The sequence below is a fragment of the Myotis yumanensis genome, unplaced genomic scaffold (assembly GCF_028538775.1).
Source record: "Myotis yumanensis isolate MYYU_CA2020_CCGP unplaced genomic scaffold, mMyoYum1.0.hap1 SCAF_23, whole genome shotgun sequence".
Taxonomy (NCBI): domain Eukaryota; kingdom Metazoa; phylum Chordata; class Mammalia; order Chiroptera; family Vespertilionidae; genus Myotis; species Myotis yumanensis.
Window position 1 is genome coordinate 11,305,251 of NW_027223774.1, and position 20,255 is coordinate 11,325,505.

Here is a 20,255-nt window from a genome sequence, read left to right on the forward strand (position 1 = left end):
CACCAGCTTCTTGAGTTTTGTCCCAGAGATGGTCTATCCCGTGTAAGCATTTCAGATGGTGAAATACTATGCAAGTTATTAACATGATTCTGCACTGTGCTTTTGTTGTTGTTAATCCTCACCCAAGGATATATATTTTTAAATATATTTTTATTGATTTCAGAGAGGAAGGGAGAGGGAGAGAGAGGTAGAAACATCAATGATGAGAGAGAATCACTGACCGGCTGCCTCCTGCATGCCCCACTACTGGGGATCGAGCCCGCAACCTGGGCATGTGCCCTTGACCGGAATCGAATTTGGGACCCTTCAGTCCCCAGGCTGACACTCTATCCACTGGGCTGTTAAGGTAATAAACATTCAAACCTGTAAAGAATTTTGTGAGTTTATTTGAACCAAACTTTCGACCATTGCCAGGAAGCAGTATCTCAATGGTGGGTTTTCCTCTATTTTTTTTTCACATCTTTATTTATTTATTTTTCTAAATATATATTTTATTGATTTCAGAGAGGAAGGGAGAGAGAGATAGAAACATCAATGATGAGAATCATTGATTGGCTGCCTCCTGCATGCCCCCTACTGGGGACCGAGCCCACAACCCACACATATGCCCTTGATTGGAATTGAACTTGGCACCATTTAGTCCCCAGGCCGATGCTCTGTCCACTGAGCTGCCGGAAGCCGGTCCATCCTGGCTGCTTGACACAGACCCTGCAGGGAAGAAACATCTGCAGAACATATGTTTCAAGGGACCTGGCGTATATGGCAAACTGTTCTTACTGTTTGCTCCCCTTCCTGGCACTATGTGTTTTAACCAAGGTCACGTCTCCGAGAAAGGTTGTTTCCCCAGGTAGGGATTTCCCCCTGAAGTTAGGGAGGGGATAAAACCCCTTAACTAAGTGCCAGGCGGGTAGTTAATCACTTTAACTACGAACAATCACGCTTAAGCTACATAATCTTTACTCCCTGGAATGGAGGTAAGAAACGCCCTAACCTTTGGAATAGAAATTGATAGGATTAAAATCAACTGGTATAAATACAGATGTAACGAGACAGTCAAACACAGAACCTGGAAAAAAGCGGTTTGGGGATTCGTTGGGGTGGTCTGTGCTCTTAGCTCCTGGGCTGCGGCTCTTGTTGAGGCAGCGGGAGCGGAATCACGGACCAAGAAGCGGCCTAGGACTTTGACTTCGGCGTTGAGTGAAAGAAAATGGCCCGAACCAAGCAGACTGCTCGCAAATCCGCGGGTGGGAAAGCGCCCCGCAAACAGCTGGCCACTAAAGCTGCCGGGAAAAGCGGCCCCTCTACCGGCGGGGTGAAGAAGCCCCATCGCTACAGGCCCGGGACCGTCGCGCTTCGAGAAATCCGCCGTTTCCAGAAATCCACCGAGCTTCTGATCCGCAAGCTGCCTTTCCAGAGGTTGGTGAGGGAGATCGCCCAGGATTTCAGAACCGACCTGAGGTTCCAGAGCGCAGCCATCGGTGCGCTGCAGGAGGCCAGCGAGGCGTACCTGGTGGGTCTATTTGAAGATACTAATCTGTGTGCCATCCACGCTAAGAGAGTCACCATCATGCCCAAAGACATCCAGTTGGCTCGCCGGATTCGGGGAGAGAGAGCCTAAGGGAAGGCAGCTTTCACCGTGTTATGCAGTCAATTCTGTAAAATACTTGGGCTTAATTGGTGACTTTTTTGGTAATAAAGTGTTTACGATATGTTGCATTTGTCCTGAAGTCATTCCATCTTTCACTCGGGATGAATGCGAAAAGTGACTGTTCACAGACCTCAGTGATGTGAGCGCTTGCTCAGGAGTGACAAGTTGCTAATATGCAGAACGGATGGGTGATATTTGTTGCTTCTCATGGTGCATGTTTCTCTTTTTTTAAAAAATTAAATCTTTATTATTCAGATTATTAGAGTTGTTCCTCATTTTACCCCCATAGCTCCCCTCCACCCATTTCCCCCCACCCTCCAACCTCACCCTCCGCCCCTGTCCTCATCCATAGGTGCACAATTTTTGTCCAGTCTCTTCCCGCATCCCCCACACCCCATTCCACCCCAAGAATTGTCAGTCCACTCCCCTTCTATGCCCCTGATTCTATTATAATCACCAGTTTATTCTGTTCATCAGATTATTTATTCACTTGGTTTTTAGATTTACTTGTTGATAGATGTGTATTTGTTGTTCATAATTTGTATCTTTACCGTTTTCTTCTTCTTCCTCTTCTTAAAGGTTACCTTTCAGCATTTCATATAATACTGGTTTAGTGGTGATGAACTCCTCTAGCTTTTTCTGATCTGTGAAGCTCTTTATCTGACCTTCAATTCTGAATGCTAGCTTTGCTGGATAAAGTAATCTTGGTTGTAGGTTCTTGCTATTCATCACTTTGAATATTTCTTGCCACTCCCTTCTGGCCTGCATGGTTTCTGTTGAGAAATCAGCTGACAGTCATATGGGTACTCCCTTGTAGGTAACTGACTGTCTTTCTCTTGCTGCTTTTAAGATTCTCCCTTTGTCTTTTGCTCTTGGCATTTTAATTACGATGTGTCTTGGTGTGGTCCTCTTTGGATTCCTTTTGTTTGGGGGTTCTCTGATCTTCCTGGACTTGTAAGTCTACTTCTTTCACCAGGTAGGGGATGTTTTCTGTCATTATTTCTTCAAATAGGTTTTCAATATCTTGCTCTCTCTCTTCTTCTGGCACCCCTATGATTCGGATGTTGGAATGCTTGAAGTTGTCCCAGAGACTCCTTACACTATCTTCATATTTTTGGATTCTTTTTCATCTTGCTTTTCCGGTTGGGTGTTTTTCCCTTCTTCGTATTTCAAATCTTTGACTTGATTCTTGCAATCCTCTAGTCTGCTGTTGGGAGTCTGTATAATACTCTTTATTACAGTCAGTGTATGCTTAATTTCTACTTGGTCCTTTATCACAACCTCGAGGATCTCATTAGATTTCTTGAGGGTTTCATTAATTTTGTCAGCAGTTTCTAGAAAATTCTTGAAAAACCTTATAACCGTGGTTTTGAACTCTATATCCAGTACATTGCTTTCCTCCATTTCTGTCATTGTGTCCTGTTTCTTTGTCTCCACATTTTTTATGCTTCGCTGTGTCGATAGAGTGGCTTTCTGTACTAGGTGTCCTATAGGGCCCAGTGGCTCAGCCTCCCCAATCACCTGAGGTAGACACTCTTGGTGCTCCCCCTTGTGGGCTTTGTGCAGTCTTGTTGTAGTTAAGCCTTGATTGTTGTAGGTAACACTGGGTGGGATTGACCTCCAGGCCAATCGGCTGTGAGAATCAGCTGTGTCTGCAGTGGGAGAACTTCTGTGCTGAAGACACCCCTCCGGGGCAAGACTTGCTTCAGTGGGGCTTTGGTGCTCACTGAGTCTGCCCCCTGAGTGTGTCCTTTATGAATCCGAGGAGCTTCAATCTGGATGGTCCCATTCTGACCACCGGGCACACTGGCTCCTGGATCTCTAAGGAGGTGCTAATCTAGCCTCTGCCTGAGGCTACCCAGCAGGAGCCAGCTGTGACACAATGCAAGGTGCCGTGGGGCCTTGAGTCAGCTGCAGTTTGTTAGGTAATTATCAGATTGCAAAAGGCCAGGCCTTTCCTATGCACAAGCCTCCATGCACAGCTTGGGCAGGGTGGGGTCCCAGGGGATCAACAGGGTGGAGGGAGCAGTTATGGCTGCTCGCAGTGCTGCCCTCAGAGGCCCTGCATCTCAGTGTCCCAGCAATCGCTGCAAGCACCCCCGAGAGAAAGCTGCCCTGGAGTTCCAACCAATGCCAGACAGTCCAGTTTCTCCCGTATGAGTCTGGGTCCCCAGAGACTCGCCCGGAACTGGAGCTCAGAGCTTGAGACTCCCTCCCGATTGAAAAAGACAACCGTTGCCGAAACCGGTTTGGCTCAGTGGATAGAGCGTCAGCCTGCGGACTGAAAGGTCCCAGGTTCGATTCCGGTCAAGGGCATGTACCTGGGTTGCGGGCACATCCCCAGTGGGGGGCGAGCAGGAGGCAGGTGATCGATGTTACTCTCTCATCGATGTTTCTAGCTCTCGATCTCTCTCCCTTCCTCTCTGTAAAAAATCAATAAAAAAAAAATAAAAAAAAGACAACTGTGTGCCCTGGTCGGTTTGGCTCAGTGGATAGAGCGTCGGCCTGCGGACTGAAGGGTCCTAGGTTCGATTCTGGTCAAGGGCATGTACCTTGGTTGCAGGCACATCCCCAGTATAGGGTGTGCAGGAGGCAGCTGGTTGATGTTTCTAACTCTCTGTCCCTCTCTCTTCCTCTCTGTAAAATATCAATAAAATATATTTTTAAAAAAGAAAAGAAAAAGACAACCGTGTCCTCAGCCGCCAGCCCTCTCCGCAGGTGCCTCTGTACCTCTGTATTTTACTTCCGCACCGCACCTCCTCTGAGTCTCGGTATGCTTTTCTCTTTCCTTCTACTTGTAGAGTTTCCACTCAGCCAGCCTTCCTGAGGTTCTGGATGATGTCTGTTCCGTCTTTTAGTTGTATTTTTGAAGTGGTTGTGCGAGGCAGCAATCTCCAGTGTTTACCTATGCCGCCATCTTGGTTTCTCTGGTTTGCCTCTATGTTTAAACACTGCAAGCAGAGGAGGGATGCAAGTGGGTAACATGAAATCCATTGGTGGTAGACTACAGAGGCGGAGAAAGCAAAGCAGGGAAGCCTCTGGGATTGGATACAAAGTAAATTGATAGACACATACTTAGGTGGTGCAGGATAGCCAACAGTCAACAATTGACAGGACAACAATGAAGGAATTTGTGGTATATGTCCTGGTGCCCAGGCACATTAGGGTGTGCCTGATGGGGTCCAAAAAAAAAGGGAAGTTACAAGTTACCCAGACATTTCAGGGGTATGTTATCATTGATACAAGAAGACAGACAGGCTCAGTTAAGGTAAAGGTTGACCTTGACAGTGAAGATAATGGCCTAGGGTGTAACTACCCACCACAACTGCTTTTAGTTAAAGTTTAGTTTCAGACCATCCTTTGTGGTGACTTTAGGTTGCAAGACCGCCATGCAGGCCTTCCCTGAGCTTGTCAGGTTAGCATGTGGCCCCTTTCCTCCACAGAGCCAAACTGGCTAGGGCTCCATTGCTTTTTAAAGAGAGTGGAAGGGAGGGAGGATAAGAGGGAGGGAGGGAGAGAGAGAGAGAGAGATGGTAGAGAAACACATTGATTGGGTGCCTCCCCCACAAGCCCCAACTGGGGCCAGGAATCAAACCTGTAACCCAGGTATGTGCCTTTGACCAGGAATGGAACCTGAAACCCTTTTTCTGCAAGGGTCAATGCTCTAACCACTGAGCACAGCAACCAAGGCTGTACCTTATTTGTTTTATTTATTTATTTATTTATTTATTTTTAAAAAATATATTCTATTGATTTTTTTACAGAGAGGAAGGGAGAGAGATAGAGAGTTGGAAACATCGATGAGAGAGAAACATCGATCAGCTGCCTCCTGCACATCTCCCACTGGGGATGTGCCCGAAATCCAGGTATATGCCCTTGACCGGAATCAAACCTGGGACCAATCAGTCCGCAGAACGACGCTCTATCCACTGAGCCAAACCGGTTTTGGCTATTTTTTTAAATCCTCACCAGAGGATATTATTTATTTATTTATTTATTTATTTATTTATTTATTTATTTAAAAAATACATTCTACTGATTCTCCACAGAGAAGAAGAAAGAGGGACAGACCGTCAGAAACATCGAAGAGGGAGACACCTCGATCAGCTGCCTCCTGCACACCCCCCACTGGGGATGTGCCCACAACCAAGGTACATGCCCTTGACTGGAATCGAACCTGGGACCCTTCAGTCCGCAGGCCGCTGCTGTATCCACTGAGCCAAACCGGTTAGGGCCCAAGGACATTTTTTTAAATATATTTTTATTGATTTCAGAGAGGAAGGGAGAGGGAGAGAGAGGTAGAAACATCAGTGATGAGAGAGAATCACTGACTGGCTGCCTCCTGCACGCCCCCCTACTGGGGATCGAGCCTGAAACCTGGGCATGTGCCCTTGACCAGAATTGAATTTGGGACCCTACAGTCCCCAGGCTGACACTCTATCCCCTGGGCTGTTAAGGTAATAAACATTCAAACCTGTAAAGAATTTTGTGAGTTTATTTGTAACAAACTTTCGACCATTGCCAGGAAGCAGTATCTCAATGGTGGGTTTTCCTCTATTTTGTTTTTTACATCTTTATTTTTTTTTTAAGTATATATTTTATTGATTTCAGAGAGGAAGGGAGAGAGAGAGATAGAAACATCAATAATGAGAGAGAATCATTGATTGGCTGCCTCCTGCATGCCCCCTACTGGGGACCGAGCCCACAACCCACACATATGCCCTTGATTGGAATTGAACTTGGCACCATTTAGTCCCCAGGCCGATGCTCTGTCCACTGAGCTGCCGGAAGCCGGTCCATCCTGGCTGCTTGACACAGACCCTGCAGGGAAGAAACATCTGCAGAACATATGTTTCAAGGGACCTGGCGTATATGGCAAACTGTTCTTACTGTTTGCTCCCCTTCCTGGCACTATGTGTTTTAACCAAGGTCACGTCTCCGAGAAAGGTTGTTTCCCCAGGTAGGGATTTCCCCCTGAAGTTAGGGAGGGGATAAAACCCCTTAACTAAGTGCCAGGCGGGTAGTTAATCACTTTAACTACGAACAATCACGCTTAAGCTACATAATCTTTACTCCCTGGAATGGAGGTAAGAAACGCCCTAACCTTTGGAATAGAAATTGATAGGATTAAAATCAACTGGTATAAATACAGATGTAACGAGACAGTCAAACACAGAACCTGGAAAAAAGCGGTTTGGGGATTCGTTGGGGTGGTCTGTGCTCTTAGCTCCTGGGCTGCGGCTCTTGTTGAGGCAGCGGGAGCGGAATCACGGACCAAGAAGCGGCCTAGGACTTTGACTTCGGCGTTGAGTGAAAGAAAATGGCCCGAACCAAGCAGACTGCTCGCAAATCCGCGGGTGGGAAAGCGCCCCGCAAACAGCTGGCCACTAAAGCTGCCGGGAAAAGCGGCCCCTCTACCGGCGGGGTGAAGAAGCCCCATCGCTACAGGCCCGGGACCGTCGCGCTTCGAGAAATCCGCCGTTTCCAGAAATCCACCGAGCTTCTGATCCGCAAGCTGCCTTTCCAGAGGTTGGTGAGGGAGATCGCCCAGGATTTCAGAACCGACCTGAGGTTCCAGAGCGCAGCCATCGGTGCGCTGCAGGAGGCCAGCGAGGCGTACCTGGTGGGTCTATTTGAAGATACTAATCTGTGTGCCATCCACGCTAAGAGAGTCACCATCATGCCCAAAGACATCCAGTTGGCTCGCCGGATTCGGGGAGAGAGAGCCTAAGGGAAGGCAGCTTTCACCGTGTTATGCAGTCAATTCTGTAAAATACTTGGGCTTAATTGGTGACTTTTTTGGTAATAAAGTGTTTACGATATGTTGCATTTGTCCTGAAGTCATTCCATCTTTCACTCGGGATGAATGCGAAAAGTGACTGTTCACAGACCTCAGTGATGTGAGCGCTTGCTCAGGAGTGACAAGTTGCTAATATGCAGAACGGATGGGTGATATTTGTTGCTTCTCATGGTGCATGTTTCTCTTTTTTTAAAAAATTAAATCTTTATTATTCAGATTATTAGAGTTGTTCCTCATTTTACCCCCATAGCTCCCCTCCACCCATTTCCCCCCACCCTCCAACCTCACCCTCCGCCCCTGTCCTCATCCATAGGTGCACAATTTTTGTCCAGTCTCTTCCCGCATCCCCCACACCCCATTCCACCCCAAGAATTGTCAGTCCACTCCCCTTCTATGCCCCTGATTCTATTATAATCACCAGTTTATTCTGTTCATCAGATTATTTATTCACTTGGTTTTTAGATTTACTTGTTGATAGATGTGTATTTGTTGTTCATAATTTGTATCTTTACCGTTTTCTTCTTCTTCCTCTTCTTAAAGGTTACCTTTCAGCATTTCATATAATACTGGTTTAGTGGTGATGAACTCCTCTAGCTTTTTCTGATCTGTGAAGCTCTTTATCTGACCTTCAATTCTGAATGCTAGCTTTGCTGGATAAAGTAATCTTGGTTGTAGGTTCTTGCTATTCATCACTTTGAATATTTCTTGCCACTCCCTTCTGGCCTGCATGGTTTCTGTTGAGAAATCAGCTGACAGTCATATGGGTACTCCCTTGTAGGTAACTGACTGTCTTTCTCTTGCTGCTTTTAAGATTCTCCCTTTGTCTTTTGCTCTTGGCATTTTAATTACGATGTGTCTTGGTGTGGTCCTCTTTGGATTCCTTTTGTTTGGGGGTTCTCTGATCTTCCTGGACTTGTAAGTCTACTTCTTTCACCAGGTAGGGGATGTTTTCTGTCATTATTTCTTCAAATAGGTTTTCAATATCTTGCTCTCTCTCTTCTTCTGGCACCCCTATGATTCGGATGTTGGAATGCTTGAAGTTGTCCCAGAGACTCCTTACACTATCTTCATATTTTTGGATTCTTTTTCATCTTGCTTTTCCGGTTGGGTGTTTTTCCCTTCTTCGTATTTCAAATCTTTGACTTGATTCTTGCAATCCTCTAGTCTGCTGTTGGGAGTCTGTATAATACTCTTTATTACAGTCAGTGTATGCTTAATTTCTACTTGGTCCTTTATCACAACCTCGAGGATCTCATTAGATTTCTTGAGGGTTTCATTAATTTTGTCAGCAGTTTCTAGAAAATTCTTGAAAAACCTTATAACCGTGGTTTTGAACTCTATATCCAGTACATTGCTTTCCTCCATTTCTGTCATTGTGTCCTGTTTCTTTGTCTCCACATTTTTTATGCTTCGCTGTGTCGATAGAGTGGCTTTCTGTACTAGGTGTCCTATAGGGCCCAGTGGCTCAGCCTCCCCAATCACCTGAGGTAGACACTCTTGGTGCTCCCCCTTGTGGGCTTTGTGCAGTCTTGTTGTAGTTAAGCCTTGATTGTTGTAGGTAACACTGGGTGGGATTGACCTCCAGGCCAATCGGCTGTGAGAATCAGCTGTGTCTGCAGTGGGAGAACTTCTGTGCTGAAGACACCCCTCCGGGGCAAGACTTGCTTCAGTGGGGCTTTGGTGCTCACTGAGTCTGCCCCCTGAGTGTGTCCTTTATGAATCCGAGGAGCTTCAATCTGGATGGTCCCATTCTGACCACCGGGCACACTGGCTCCTGGATCTCTAAGGAGGTGCTAATCTAGCCTCTGCCTGAGGCTACCCAGCAGGAGCCAGCTGTGACACAATGCAAGGTGCCGTGGGGCCTTGAGTCAGCTGCAGTTTGTTAGGTAATTATCAGATTGCAAAAGGCCAGGCCTTTCCTATGCACAAGCCTCCATGCACAGCTTGGGCAGGGTGGGGTCCCAGGGGATCAACAGGGTGGAGGGAGCAGTTATGGCTGCTCGCAGTGCTGCCCTCAGAGGCCCTGCATCTCAGTGTCCCAGCAATCGCTGCAAGCACCCCCGAGAGAAAGCTGCCCTGGAGTTCCAACCAATGCCAGACAGTCCAGTTTCTCCCGTATGAGTCTGGGTCCCCAGAGACTCGCCCGGAACTGGAGCTCAGAGCTTGAGACTCCCTCCCGATTGAAAAAGACAACCGTTGCCGAAACCGGTTTGGCTCAGTGGATAGAGCGTCAGCCTGCGGACTGAAAGGTCCCAGGTTCGATTCCGGTCAAGGGCATGTACCTGGGTTGCGGGCACATCCCCAGTGGGGGGCGAGCAGGAGGCAGGTGATCGATGTTACTCTCTCATCGATGTTTCTAGCTCTCGATCTCTCTCCCTTCCTCTCTGTAAAAAATCAATAAAAAAAAAATAAAAAAAAGACAACTGTGTGCCCTGGTCGGTTTGGCTCAGTGGATAGAGCGTCGGCCTGCGGACTGAAGGGTCCTAGGTTCGATTCTGGTCAAGGGCATGTACCTTGGTTGCAGGCACATCCCCAGTATAGGGTGTGCAGGAGGCAGCTGGTTGATGTTTCTAACTCTCTGTCCCTCTCTCTTCCTCTCTGTAAAATATCAATAAAATATATTTTTAAAAAAGAAAAGAAAAAGACAACCGTGTCCTCAGCCGCCAGCCCTCTCCGCAGGTGCCTCTGTACCTCTGTATTTTACTTCCGCACCGCACCTCCTCTGAGTCTCGGTATGCTTTTCTCTTTCCTTCTACTTGTAGAGTTTCCACTCAGCCAGCCTTCCTGAGGTTCTGGATGATGTCTGTTCCGTCTTTTAGTTGTATTTTTGAAGTGGTTGTGCGAGGCAGCAATCTCCAGTGTTTACCTATGCCGCCATCTTGGTTTCTCTGGTTTGCCTCTATGTTTAAACACTGCAAGCAGAGGAGGGATGCAAGTGGGTAACATGAAATCCATTGGTGGTAGACTACAGAGGCGGAGAAAGCAAAGCAGGGAAGCCTCTGGGATTGGATACAAAGTAAATTGATAGACACATACTTAGGTGGTGCAGGATAGCCAACAGTCAACAATTGACAGGACAACAATGAAGGAATTTGTGGTATATGTCCTGGTGCCCAGGCACATTAGGGTGTGCCTGATGGGGTCCAAAAAAAAAGGGAAGTTACAAGTTACCCAGACATTTCAGGGGTATGTTATCATTGATACAAGAAGACAGACAGGCTCAGTTAAGGTAAAGGTTGACCTTGACAGTGAAGATAATGGCCTAGGGTGTAACTACCCACCACAACTGCTTTTAGTTAAAGTTTAGTTTCAGACCATCCTTTGTGGTGACTTTAGGTTGCAAGACCGCCATGCAGGCCTTCCCTGAGCTTGTCAGGTTAGCATGTGGCCCCTTTCCTCCACAGAGCCAAACTGGCTAGGGCTCCATTGCTTTTTAAAGAGAGTGGAAGGGAGGGAGGATAAGAGGGAGGGAGGGAGAGAGAGAGAGAGAGATGGTAGAGAAACACATTGATTGGGTGCCTCCCCCACAAGCCCCAACTGGGGCCAGGAATCAAACCTGTAACCCAGGTATGTGCCTTTGACCAGGAATGGAACCTGAAACCCTTTTTCTGCAAGGGTCAATGCTCTAACCACTGAGCACAGCAACCAAGGCTGTACCTTATTTGTTTTATTTATTTATTTATTTATTTATTTTTAAAAAATATATTCTATTGATTTTTTTACAGAGAGGAAGGGAGAGAGATAGAGAGTTGGAAACATCGATGAGAGAGAAACATCGATCAGCTGCCTCCTGCACATCTCCCACTGGGGATGTGCCCGAAATCCAGGTATATGCCCTTGACCGGAATCAAACCTGGGACCAATCAGTCCGCAGAACGACGCTCTATCCACTGAGCCAAACCGGTTTTGGCTATTTTTTTAAATCCTCACCAGAGGATATTATTTATTTATTTATTTATTTATTTATTTATTTATTTATTTAAAAAATACATTCTACTGATTCTCCACAGAGAAGAAGAAAGAGGGACAGACCGTCAGAAACATCGAAGAGGGAGACACCTCGATCAGCTGCCTCCTGCACACCCCCCACTGGGGATGTGCCCACAACCAAGGTACATGCCCTTGACTGGAATCGAACCTGGGACCCTTCAGTCCGCAGGCCGCTGCTGTATCCACTGAGCCAAACCGGTTAGGGCCCAAGGACATTTTTTTAAATATATTTTTATTGATTTCAGAGAGGAAGGGAGAGGGAGAGAGAGGTAGAAACATCAGTGATGAGAGAGAATCACTGACTGGCTGCCTCCTGCACGCCCCCCTACTGGGGATCGAGCCTGAAACCTGGGCATGTGCCCTTGACCAGAATTGAATTTGGGACCCTACAGTCCCCAGGCTGACACTCTATCCCCTGGGCTGTTAAGGTAATAAACATTCAAACCTGTAAAGAATTTTGTGAGTTTATTTGTAACAAACTTTCGACCATTGCCAGGAAGCAGTATCTCAATGGTGGGTTTTCCTCTATTTTGTTTTTTACATCTTTATTTTTTTTTTAAGTATATATTTTATTGATTTCAGAGAGGAAGGGAGAGAGAGAGATAGAAACATCAATAATGAGAGAGAATCATTGATTGGCTGCCTCCTGCATGCCCCCTACTGGGGACCGAGCCCACAACCCACACATATGCCCTTGATTGGAATTGAACTTGGCACCATTTAGTCCCCAGGCCGATGCTCTGTCCACTGAGCTGCCGGAAGCCGGTCCATCCTGGCTGCTTGACACAGACCCTGCAGGGAAGAAACATCTGCAGAACATATGTTTCAAGGGACCTGGCGTATATGGCAAACTGTTCTTACTGTTTGCTCCCCTTCCTGGCACTATGTGTTTTAACCAAGGTCACGTCTCCGAGAAAGGTTGTTTCCCCAGGTAGGGATTTCCCCCTGAAGTTAGGGAGGGGATAAAACCCCTTAACTAAGTGCCAGGCGGGTAGTTAATCACTTTAACTACGAACAATCACGCTTAAGCTACATAATCTTTACTCCCTGGAATGGAGGTAAGAAACGCCCTAACCTTTGGAATAGAAATTGATAGGATTAAAATCAACTGGTATAAATACAGATGTAACGAGACAGTCAAACACAGAACCTGGAAAAAAGCGGTTTGGGGATTCGTTGGGGTGGTCTGTGCTCTTAGCTCCTGGGCTGCGGCTCTTGTTGAGGCAGCGGGAGCGGAATCACGGACCAAGAAGCGGCCTAGGACTTTGACTTCGGCGTTGAGTGAAAGAAAATGGCCCGAACCAAGCAGACTGCTCGCAAATCCGCGGGTGGGAAAGCGCCCCGCAAACAGCTGGCCACTAAAGCTGCCGGGAAAAGCGGCCCCTCTACCGGCGGGGTGAAGAAGCCCCATCGCTACAGGCCCGGGACCGTCGCGCTTCGAGAAATCCGCCGTTTCCAGAAATCCACCGAGCTTCTGATCCGCAAGCTGCCTTTCCAGAGGTTGGTGAGGGAGATCGCCCAGGATTTCAGAACCGACCTGAGGTTCCAGAGCGCAGCCATCGGTGCGCTGCAGGAGGCCAGCGAGGCGTACCTGGTGGGTCTATTTGAAGATACTAATCTGTGTGCCATCCACGCTAAGAGAGTCACCATCATGCCCAAAGACATCCAGTTGGCTCGCCGGATTCGGGGAGAGAGAGCCTAAGGGAAGGCAGCTTTCACCGTGTTATGCAGTCAATTCTGTAAAATACTTGGGCTTAATTGGTGACTTTTTTGGTAATAAAGTGTTTACGATATGTTGCATTTGTCCTGAAGTCATTCCATCTTTCACTCGGGATGAATGCGAAAAGTGACTGTTCACAGACCTCAGTGATGTGAGCGCTTGCTCAGGAGTGACAAGTTGCTAATATGCAGAACGGATGGGTGATATTTGTTGCTTCTCATGGTGCATGTTTCTCTTTTTTTAAAAAATTAAATCTTTATTATTCAGATTATTAGAGTTGTTCCTCATTTTACCCCCATAGCTCCCCTCCACCCGTTTCTCCCCCCCACTCTCCAACCTCACCCCCCACCACTGTCCTCATCCATAGGTGCACAATTTTTGTCCAGTCTCTTCCCGCATCCCCCACACCCCATTCCACCCCAAGAATTGTCAGTCCACTCCCTTTCTATGCCCCTGATCCTATTATATTCACCAGTTTATTCTGTTCATCAGATTATTTATTTATTCACTTGGTTTTTAGATTTACTTGTTGATAGATGTGTATTTGTTGTTCATAATTTGTATCTTTACCTTTTTCTTCTTCTTCCTCTTCTTAAAGGATACCTTTCAGCATTTCGTCTAATACTGGTTTAGTGGTGATGAACTCCTTTAGCTTGTTCTTAACTGTGAAGCTCTTTATCTGACCTTCAATTCTGAATGCTAGCTTTGCTGGATAAAGTAATCTTGGTTGTAGGTTCTTGGCATTCATCACTTTGAATATTTCTTGCCACTCCCTTCTGGCCTGCATAGTTTCTGTTGAGAAATCAGCTGACAGTCGTAAGGGTATTCCCTTGTAGGTAACTGACTGTCTTTCTCTTGCTGCTTTTAAGATTCTCTCTTTGTCTTTTGCTCTTGGCATTTTAATTATGATGTGTCTTGGTGTGGTCCTCTTTGGATTCCTTTTGTTTGGGGTTCTATGTGCTTCTTGGACTTGTAAGTCTATTTCTTTCACCAGGTAGGGGATGTTTTCTGTCATTATTTCTTCAAATATGTTTTCAATATCTTGCTCTCTCTCTTCTTCTGGCACCCCTATGATTCGGATGTTGGAACACTTGAAGCTGTCCCAGAGGCTCCTTACACTATCTTCATATTTTTGGATTCTTTTTTCATCTTGCTTTTCCAGTTGGGTGTTTTTCCCTTCTTCGTATTTCAAATCTTTGGCTCGATTCTTGCGATCCTCTGGTCTGCTGTTGGGAGTCTGTATAATACTCTTTATTACAGTCAGTGTATGCTTAATTTCTAGTTGGTCCTTTATCACAACCTCGAGGATCTCATTAGATTTCTTGAGGGTCTCATTAATTTTGTCAGCAGTTTCTAGAAAATTCTTGAAAAACCTTATAACCGTGGTTTTGAACTCTATATCCAGTGCATTGCTTTCCTCCATTTCTGTCATTGTGTCCTGTTTCTTTGTCTCCGCATTTTTTATGCTTCGCTGTGTCAATAGAGTGGCTTTCTGTACTAGGTGTCCTATAGGGCCCAGTGGCTCAGCCTCCCCAATCACCTGAGGTAGACACTCTTGGTGCACCCCCTTGTGGGCTTTGTGCACAGTCTTGTTGTAGTTAAGCCTTGATTGTTGTAGGTAACACTGGGAGGGATTGACCTCCAGGCCAATCGGCTGTGAGAATCAGCTGTGTCTGCAGTGGGAGAACTTCTGTGCTAAAGACACCCCTCCGGGGCAAGACTTGCTTCAGTGAGGCTTTGGTGATCACTGAGTCTGCCCCCTGAGTGTGTCCTTTATGAATCCGAGGAGCTGCAATCTGGATGGTCCCATTCTGACCACCAGGCACACTGGCTCCTGGATCTCTAAGGAGGTGCTAATCTAGCCTCTGCCTGAGGCTATCCAGCAGGAACAAGCTGCAACACAATGCAAGTTGCCCTGTGGCCTTGGGCCAGCTGCTGTTTGTTAGGTAATTATCAGATTGCAAAGGCTTTCATATGCAAAAGCTTCCATGCACAGCTTGGGCGGGGTGGGGTCCCAGGGGATCAACAGGGTGGAGGGAGCAGTTATGGCTGCTCACAGTGCTGCCCTCAGAGGCCCTGCTTCTCAGTGTCCCAGCAATCGCTGCAAGCACCTCCGAGAGAAAGCTGCCCTGGAGTTCCAACCAATGCCAGACAGTCCAGTTTCTCCCGTATGAGTCTGGGTCCCCAGAGACTCGCCCGGAACTGGAGCTCAGAGCTTGAGACTCCCTCCCGATTGAAAAAGACAACCGTTGCCGAAACTGGTTTGGCTCAGTGGATAGAGCGTCAGCCTGCGGACTGAAAGGTCCCAGGTTGGATTCTGGTCAAGGGCATGTACCTGGGTTGAGGGCACATCCCCAGTTGGGGGGCGAGCAGGAGGCAGGTGATCGATGTTACTCTCTCATCGATGTTTCTAGCTCTCGATCTCTCTCCCTTCCTCTCTGTAAAAAATCAATAAAAAAAAATAAAAAAAGACAACTGTGTGCCCTGGTCGGTTTGGCTCAGTGGATAGAGCGTCGGCCTGCAGACTGAAGGGTCCCAGGTTCGATTCCGGTCAAGGGCATGTACCTTGGTTGCGGGCACATCCCCAGTAGGGGGTGTGCAGGAGGCAGCTGGTTGATGTTTCTAACTCTCTGTCCCTCTCTCTTCCTCTCTGTAAAATATCAATAAAATATATTTTAAAAAAAGAAAAGAAAAAAAAAGAAAAGAAAAAGACAACCGTGTCCTCAGCTGCCAGTCCTCTACACATGTGCCTCTGTACCTCTCTATTTTACTTCCGCACCGCACCTCCTCTGAGTCTCGGTATGCTTTTCTCTTTCCTTCTACTTGTAGAGTTTCCACTCAGCCAGCCTTCCTGAGGTTCTGGATGATGTCCGTTCCGTCTTTTAGTTGTATTTTTGAAGTGGTTGTGCGAGGCAGCAATCTCCGGTGTTTACCTATGCCGCCATCGTGGTTTCTCTGGTTTGCCTCTATGTTTAAACACTGCAAGCAGAGGAGGGATGCAAGTGGGTAACATGAAATCCATTGGTGGTAGACTACAGAGGCGGAGAAAGCAAAGCAGGGAAGCCTCTGGGATTGGATACAAAGTAAAATAATAGACACATATTTAGGTGGTGCAGGATAGCCAACAGTCAACAATTGACAGGACAACAATGAAGGAATTTGTGGTATATGTCCTGGTGCCCAGGCACATTAGGGTGTGCCTGATGGGGTCCAAAAAAAAAGGGAAGTTACAAGTTACCCAGACATTTCAGGGGTATGTTATCATTGATGCAAGAAGACAGACAGGCTCAGTTAAAGTAAAGGTTGACCTTGACAGTGAAGATAATGGCCTAGGGTGTAACTACCCACCACAACTGCTTTTAGTTAAAGTTTAGTTTCAGATCATCCTTTGTGGTGACTTTAGGTTGCAAGACCGCCATGCAGGCCTCCCCTGAGCCTGTCAGGTCATGCGGCCCCTTTCGTCCACAGAGCCAAACTGGCTAGGGCTCCATTGCTTTTTAAAGAGAGTGAAAGGGAGGGAGGGTAAGAGGGAGGGAGGGAGGAGAGAGAGAGAGAGAGAGAGAGAGAGAGAAACATAGATGTGACGGAGACACATTGATTGGTTGCCTCCCACACAAGCCCCAACTGGGGCCAGAAATCGAACCTGTAACCCTGGTATATGCCTTTGACCAGGAATGGAACCTGAAACCCTTTGGTGCAAGGGCCAATGCTCTAACCACTGAGCACACCAACCAGGGCTGTACCTTATTTGTTTTATTTTGTTTTTTTAAATCCTCACCAGAGGACATTTTTTCCATTGATTTTCAGACAGAGTGGAAGGGAGGGATAAAGGAGGAGGAGGAGAGAGAGAGAAACATGGACATGAGAGAGACACATTGATTGGTTGCCTCCCGCACTCACCCTGACCAGGGCTGGGACTGAACCTGCAACCGAGATACGTACCCTTGACCAGGAACCAAACCCTCAACCCTTTGGTCCACGCGCCAACACTCTAACCACTAAGCTAACCGGCCAGGGCTGCACCTTATTTTTAAACTTAAATGTATACAGGCGCACCTTAGAGATGTAGTGGGTTCAGTCCCAGGCCACCACAATAAAATGTGTCATAATCTTTTTTCTTTTAACCATATCTTTTTATTGATTTCAGAGAGGAAAGGAGAGGGAGAGAGAGAAACATCAATGATAAGAAAGAATCATTGATTGGCTGCCTCCCACTGGGGATCAAGCCCTCAACCCAGGTGTGTGCCCTGACCGGGAATCAAACTGTGACCTCCTGATTCACAGGTAGACTCCACCACGAACACTGGCTGGCAAGTCATAATCTTTTTGCTGGTGGAGGGTCATGCCTTCAATTTGAAAAAATAAAACAAAAACCATAAAACACAACATCTGTGAAGCTCAATAAAGTGAAATTCAATAAGAGGAGATATGCCCATGTTTATTTATTCAATACACTTTATTGAGCACCTACTATATGCCAGGCACTGTTCTAGGCACTGGGGATAGAGCAGAGAGGAAAACAGAAAAAACTCCCCTACCTGTTGGAGCTGACATTCTAATCCAGCGGTTCTCAACCTGTGGGTCGCGACCATCGGGAAACACATATAGCATATCAGATATTTACATGACGATTCATAACAGTAGCAAAATTACAGTTATGAAGTAGCAACGAAAATAATTTCATGGTTGGGGGTCACCACCACATGAAGAACTGTGTTAAAGGGCTGCGGCATTAGGAAGGTTGGGAACCACTGTTCTAGTCAGAGAGAGGAAGATAGAAGATAAAGCGACAGGCACATTTCAACGTTACATAGTAGGTCAGATGGCACGGTAAGGGCTATTGATCAAACATAAAGCAGGTAAAAAACAAACTGGAGTGTTGGGGAGGCAGGTTTCTATGTGTTTACAGGCTGGTCAGAGAAGACCCTGATAAAAGGTGACATTTGAGCAAAGGCCTGAAAGAGGTAAGGAAGAATCATGTGGTTATCCAGGACGTAAGGGGGAAACAGCAGGTGCAAAGGTCCTGGGGTAGGAGTGAGTCTAAAGTGTTCCAGGTTCAGGAAGGAGAGCACTGTGGCTGGAGAGGAGTGAGTGAGGGTAGACACAATCCTGCAGAGCCTTGTCCCAAAGCTGGCTTAGCTTTCTCGTCTTGGATGTGTCTAAGTCGTGTTCTGGGGCTAGCTTGTAACGTCTGTGAGAGCCAGTTGTTAAACATACCGGTAGCCATGACTAAAAATTAAATTATACAAACTTATAACAAAATAAGGTATATTAAACAGAAAGATGGCAGGTAGTCGCAATGAATCACTCCCTGCAGAGACTACTTACATCCTTTGTGTCTACAGGGTAGACCTAGTACATAATGGCGGGCTATTGCCTCTCTCTTCCCAGCTCTGTATTCAATGATGTCACGTTGGTAGCTTGAGATCAGCCACAGTGGGAGTATTTACACCATAGACATTGGCAAATGATACAAATCAGTGCCATTTCCTCCCCCAGAGAGCCAGGGGTTAAATATTTGCCTGCACACCACTATAATACACAGAGATTTAGCTAATGCTTTTGTAAAGTTGCATGGATGGGCCATAAGATACTTCGCTGGTGTTAAAGATAAGATCACGTGCTCAAAACAGTGCCTGGTGTCACTTGCACTAAAACCCATGATACCAAACCTAGGTTTAATACCTGACCGGATTGCTATTTCGACCTCTCCCAGAAGCATAATCTTAATCAACCGATCTGGAATTTTCTGGTCAATGAGGGCCCCTATTGGAAGAAGAGCCAATCTGGCCCTAGTGGGTTGGCTCAGTGGATAGACCATCGGCCAGCGGATTCAAGGGTCTCAGGTTCCATTCCAGTCAAGGGCAGGTACCTCCATTGCAGGCTCCTCCCCGGCCCCGGGCCATGGTCAGGGTGCATGCAGGAGGCGACCAATCAATGCGTTTCTCTCACATCGATATTTCTCTCTGCCTTTCCCTCTCTCTTCCATTCTCTCTAAAAAAAATCAGTGGAAAAATATCTTTGAGTGAGGATTAAAAAAAAAAAAAGAAGAGGCAATATGCATGATAAATTCCCTTAACATTCCTGCAAGCCCCCCTTCCCCCTCAAAAGATGTCCTGGTTTAAAAATAATCCTTTTTTCCTATTGCTAATAGATTCCTTGCCCTGCCCTGCTTCCTACAAAGACCTCCCACCCTTCTAGGTGCTAGCTAGGACACTGCCTGCTTGGTGAGCGCTTGGGGAAACCTGTCCAATTTGACTCTTCAAATGTGCTCTGTCCGATTTTGTTCTTTTACACGGGTCTCTCCCGGGTGGGCGCTCAGCTTGGCTCCAGGCTTTTGCGAACACCCACGGGCTCTGGTGATTTTTCTCCCTGTGACTACACCCCACAAACAAGAAGTGCCGTGTCAAAGGGCGTGGGCGTTCTAACATTTTCGCCTCTTGCCTCATGCCTCGGGCTTTTTCACGGAGGCCCTGCCGATGTCCACATTCCCCGGAAACGGGTCAGAGTGCACAGGCGTCCTCGGAAGACGCGGACTCGATTGTGTCACTCTCTGCTGCTTCAAGCCGTTCCAGCTCCCGCCGCTCCGGGAAGGATCTAGCCTTTGGACCCTCCCATGGCCCAGGGCAGTGGTCGGCAAACGCATTAGTCCACAGAGCCAGTACGATGATTGAAATTTCTTTTGAGAGCCAAATTTTTTAAACTGAAACTATATAGGTAGGTACATTGCTATTAACTTCATTAGGGTGCTCCTAAGCTGGCCTTGGCTAAAAACGTCCTCAATCTGATTGAGGTCCGTTCGCTGAGGTCGACCCCTTCCAACTCTCCCATCCACACTCGTCTTGTGTACTTGTTTCGTCTGTCTTTTGTCACCTGCGGGCGCGACTAGCACTAACCACTGCACATGAGACTGCTCAGTGACTGGCTCACTCAAGTCGTGCATGAATCGAGCGTGCCCTCCCCACCCCGTGCTGCGAATCCTGAGGCCCGCCTGCGCCTCGTCTCCCGTCGACCGACACCCCCACTTCTTCTAATGCCACTTCTTCAAAACAGACTCGCCCAGGCCGAAAACCGACTTCTGCGCATGGGCCACGAAG

General features: G+C 47.0%; 3 protein-coding genes across 3 annotated transcripts; all 3 read left to right on the top strand.

Annotated features, from left to right (window-relative positions):
- The first annotated feature begins 1,191 nt into the window (after window positions 1-1,191).
- Window positions 1,192-1,618, top strand: LOC138999601 (histone H3.3A-like). The gene has a single exon (XM_070401767.1). It carries the CDS (start codon window positions 1,208-1,210, stop codon window positions 1,616-1,618), a length of 411 nt encoding a protein of 136 aa, XP_070257868.1. The 5' UTR covers window positions 1,192-1,207.
- A 5,334-nt stretch (window positions 1,619-6,952) lies between these two features.
- Window positions 6,953-7,379, top strand: LOC138999597 (histone H3.3A-like). The gene has a single exon (XM_070401764.1). The coding sequence runs from the start codon at window positions 6,969-6,971 to the stop codon at window positions 7,377-7,379; it is 411 nt and encodes a 136-aa protein (XP_070257865.1). The 5' UTR covers window positions 6,953-6,968.
- Window positions 7,380-12,713: 5,334 nt separating this feature from the next.
- Window positions 12,714-13,140, top strand: LOC138999600 (histone H3.3A-like). Its single transcript, XM_070401766.1, has one exon. The coding sequence runs from the start codon at window positions 12,730-12,732 to the stop codon at window positions 13,138-13,140; it is 411 nt and encodes a 136-aa protein (XP_070257867.1). The 5' UTR covers window positions 12,714-12,729.
- The last annotated feature ends 7,115 nt before the right edge of the window (window positions 13,141-20,255 follow it).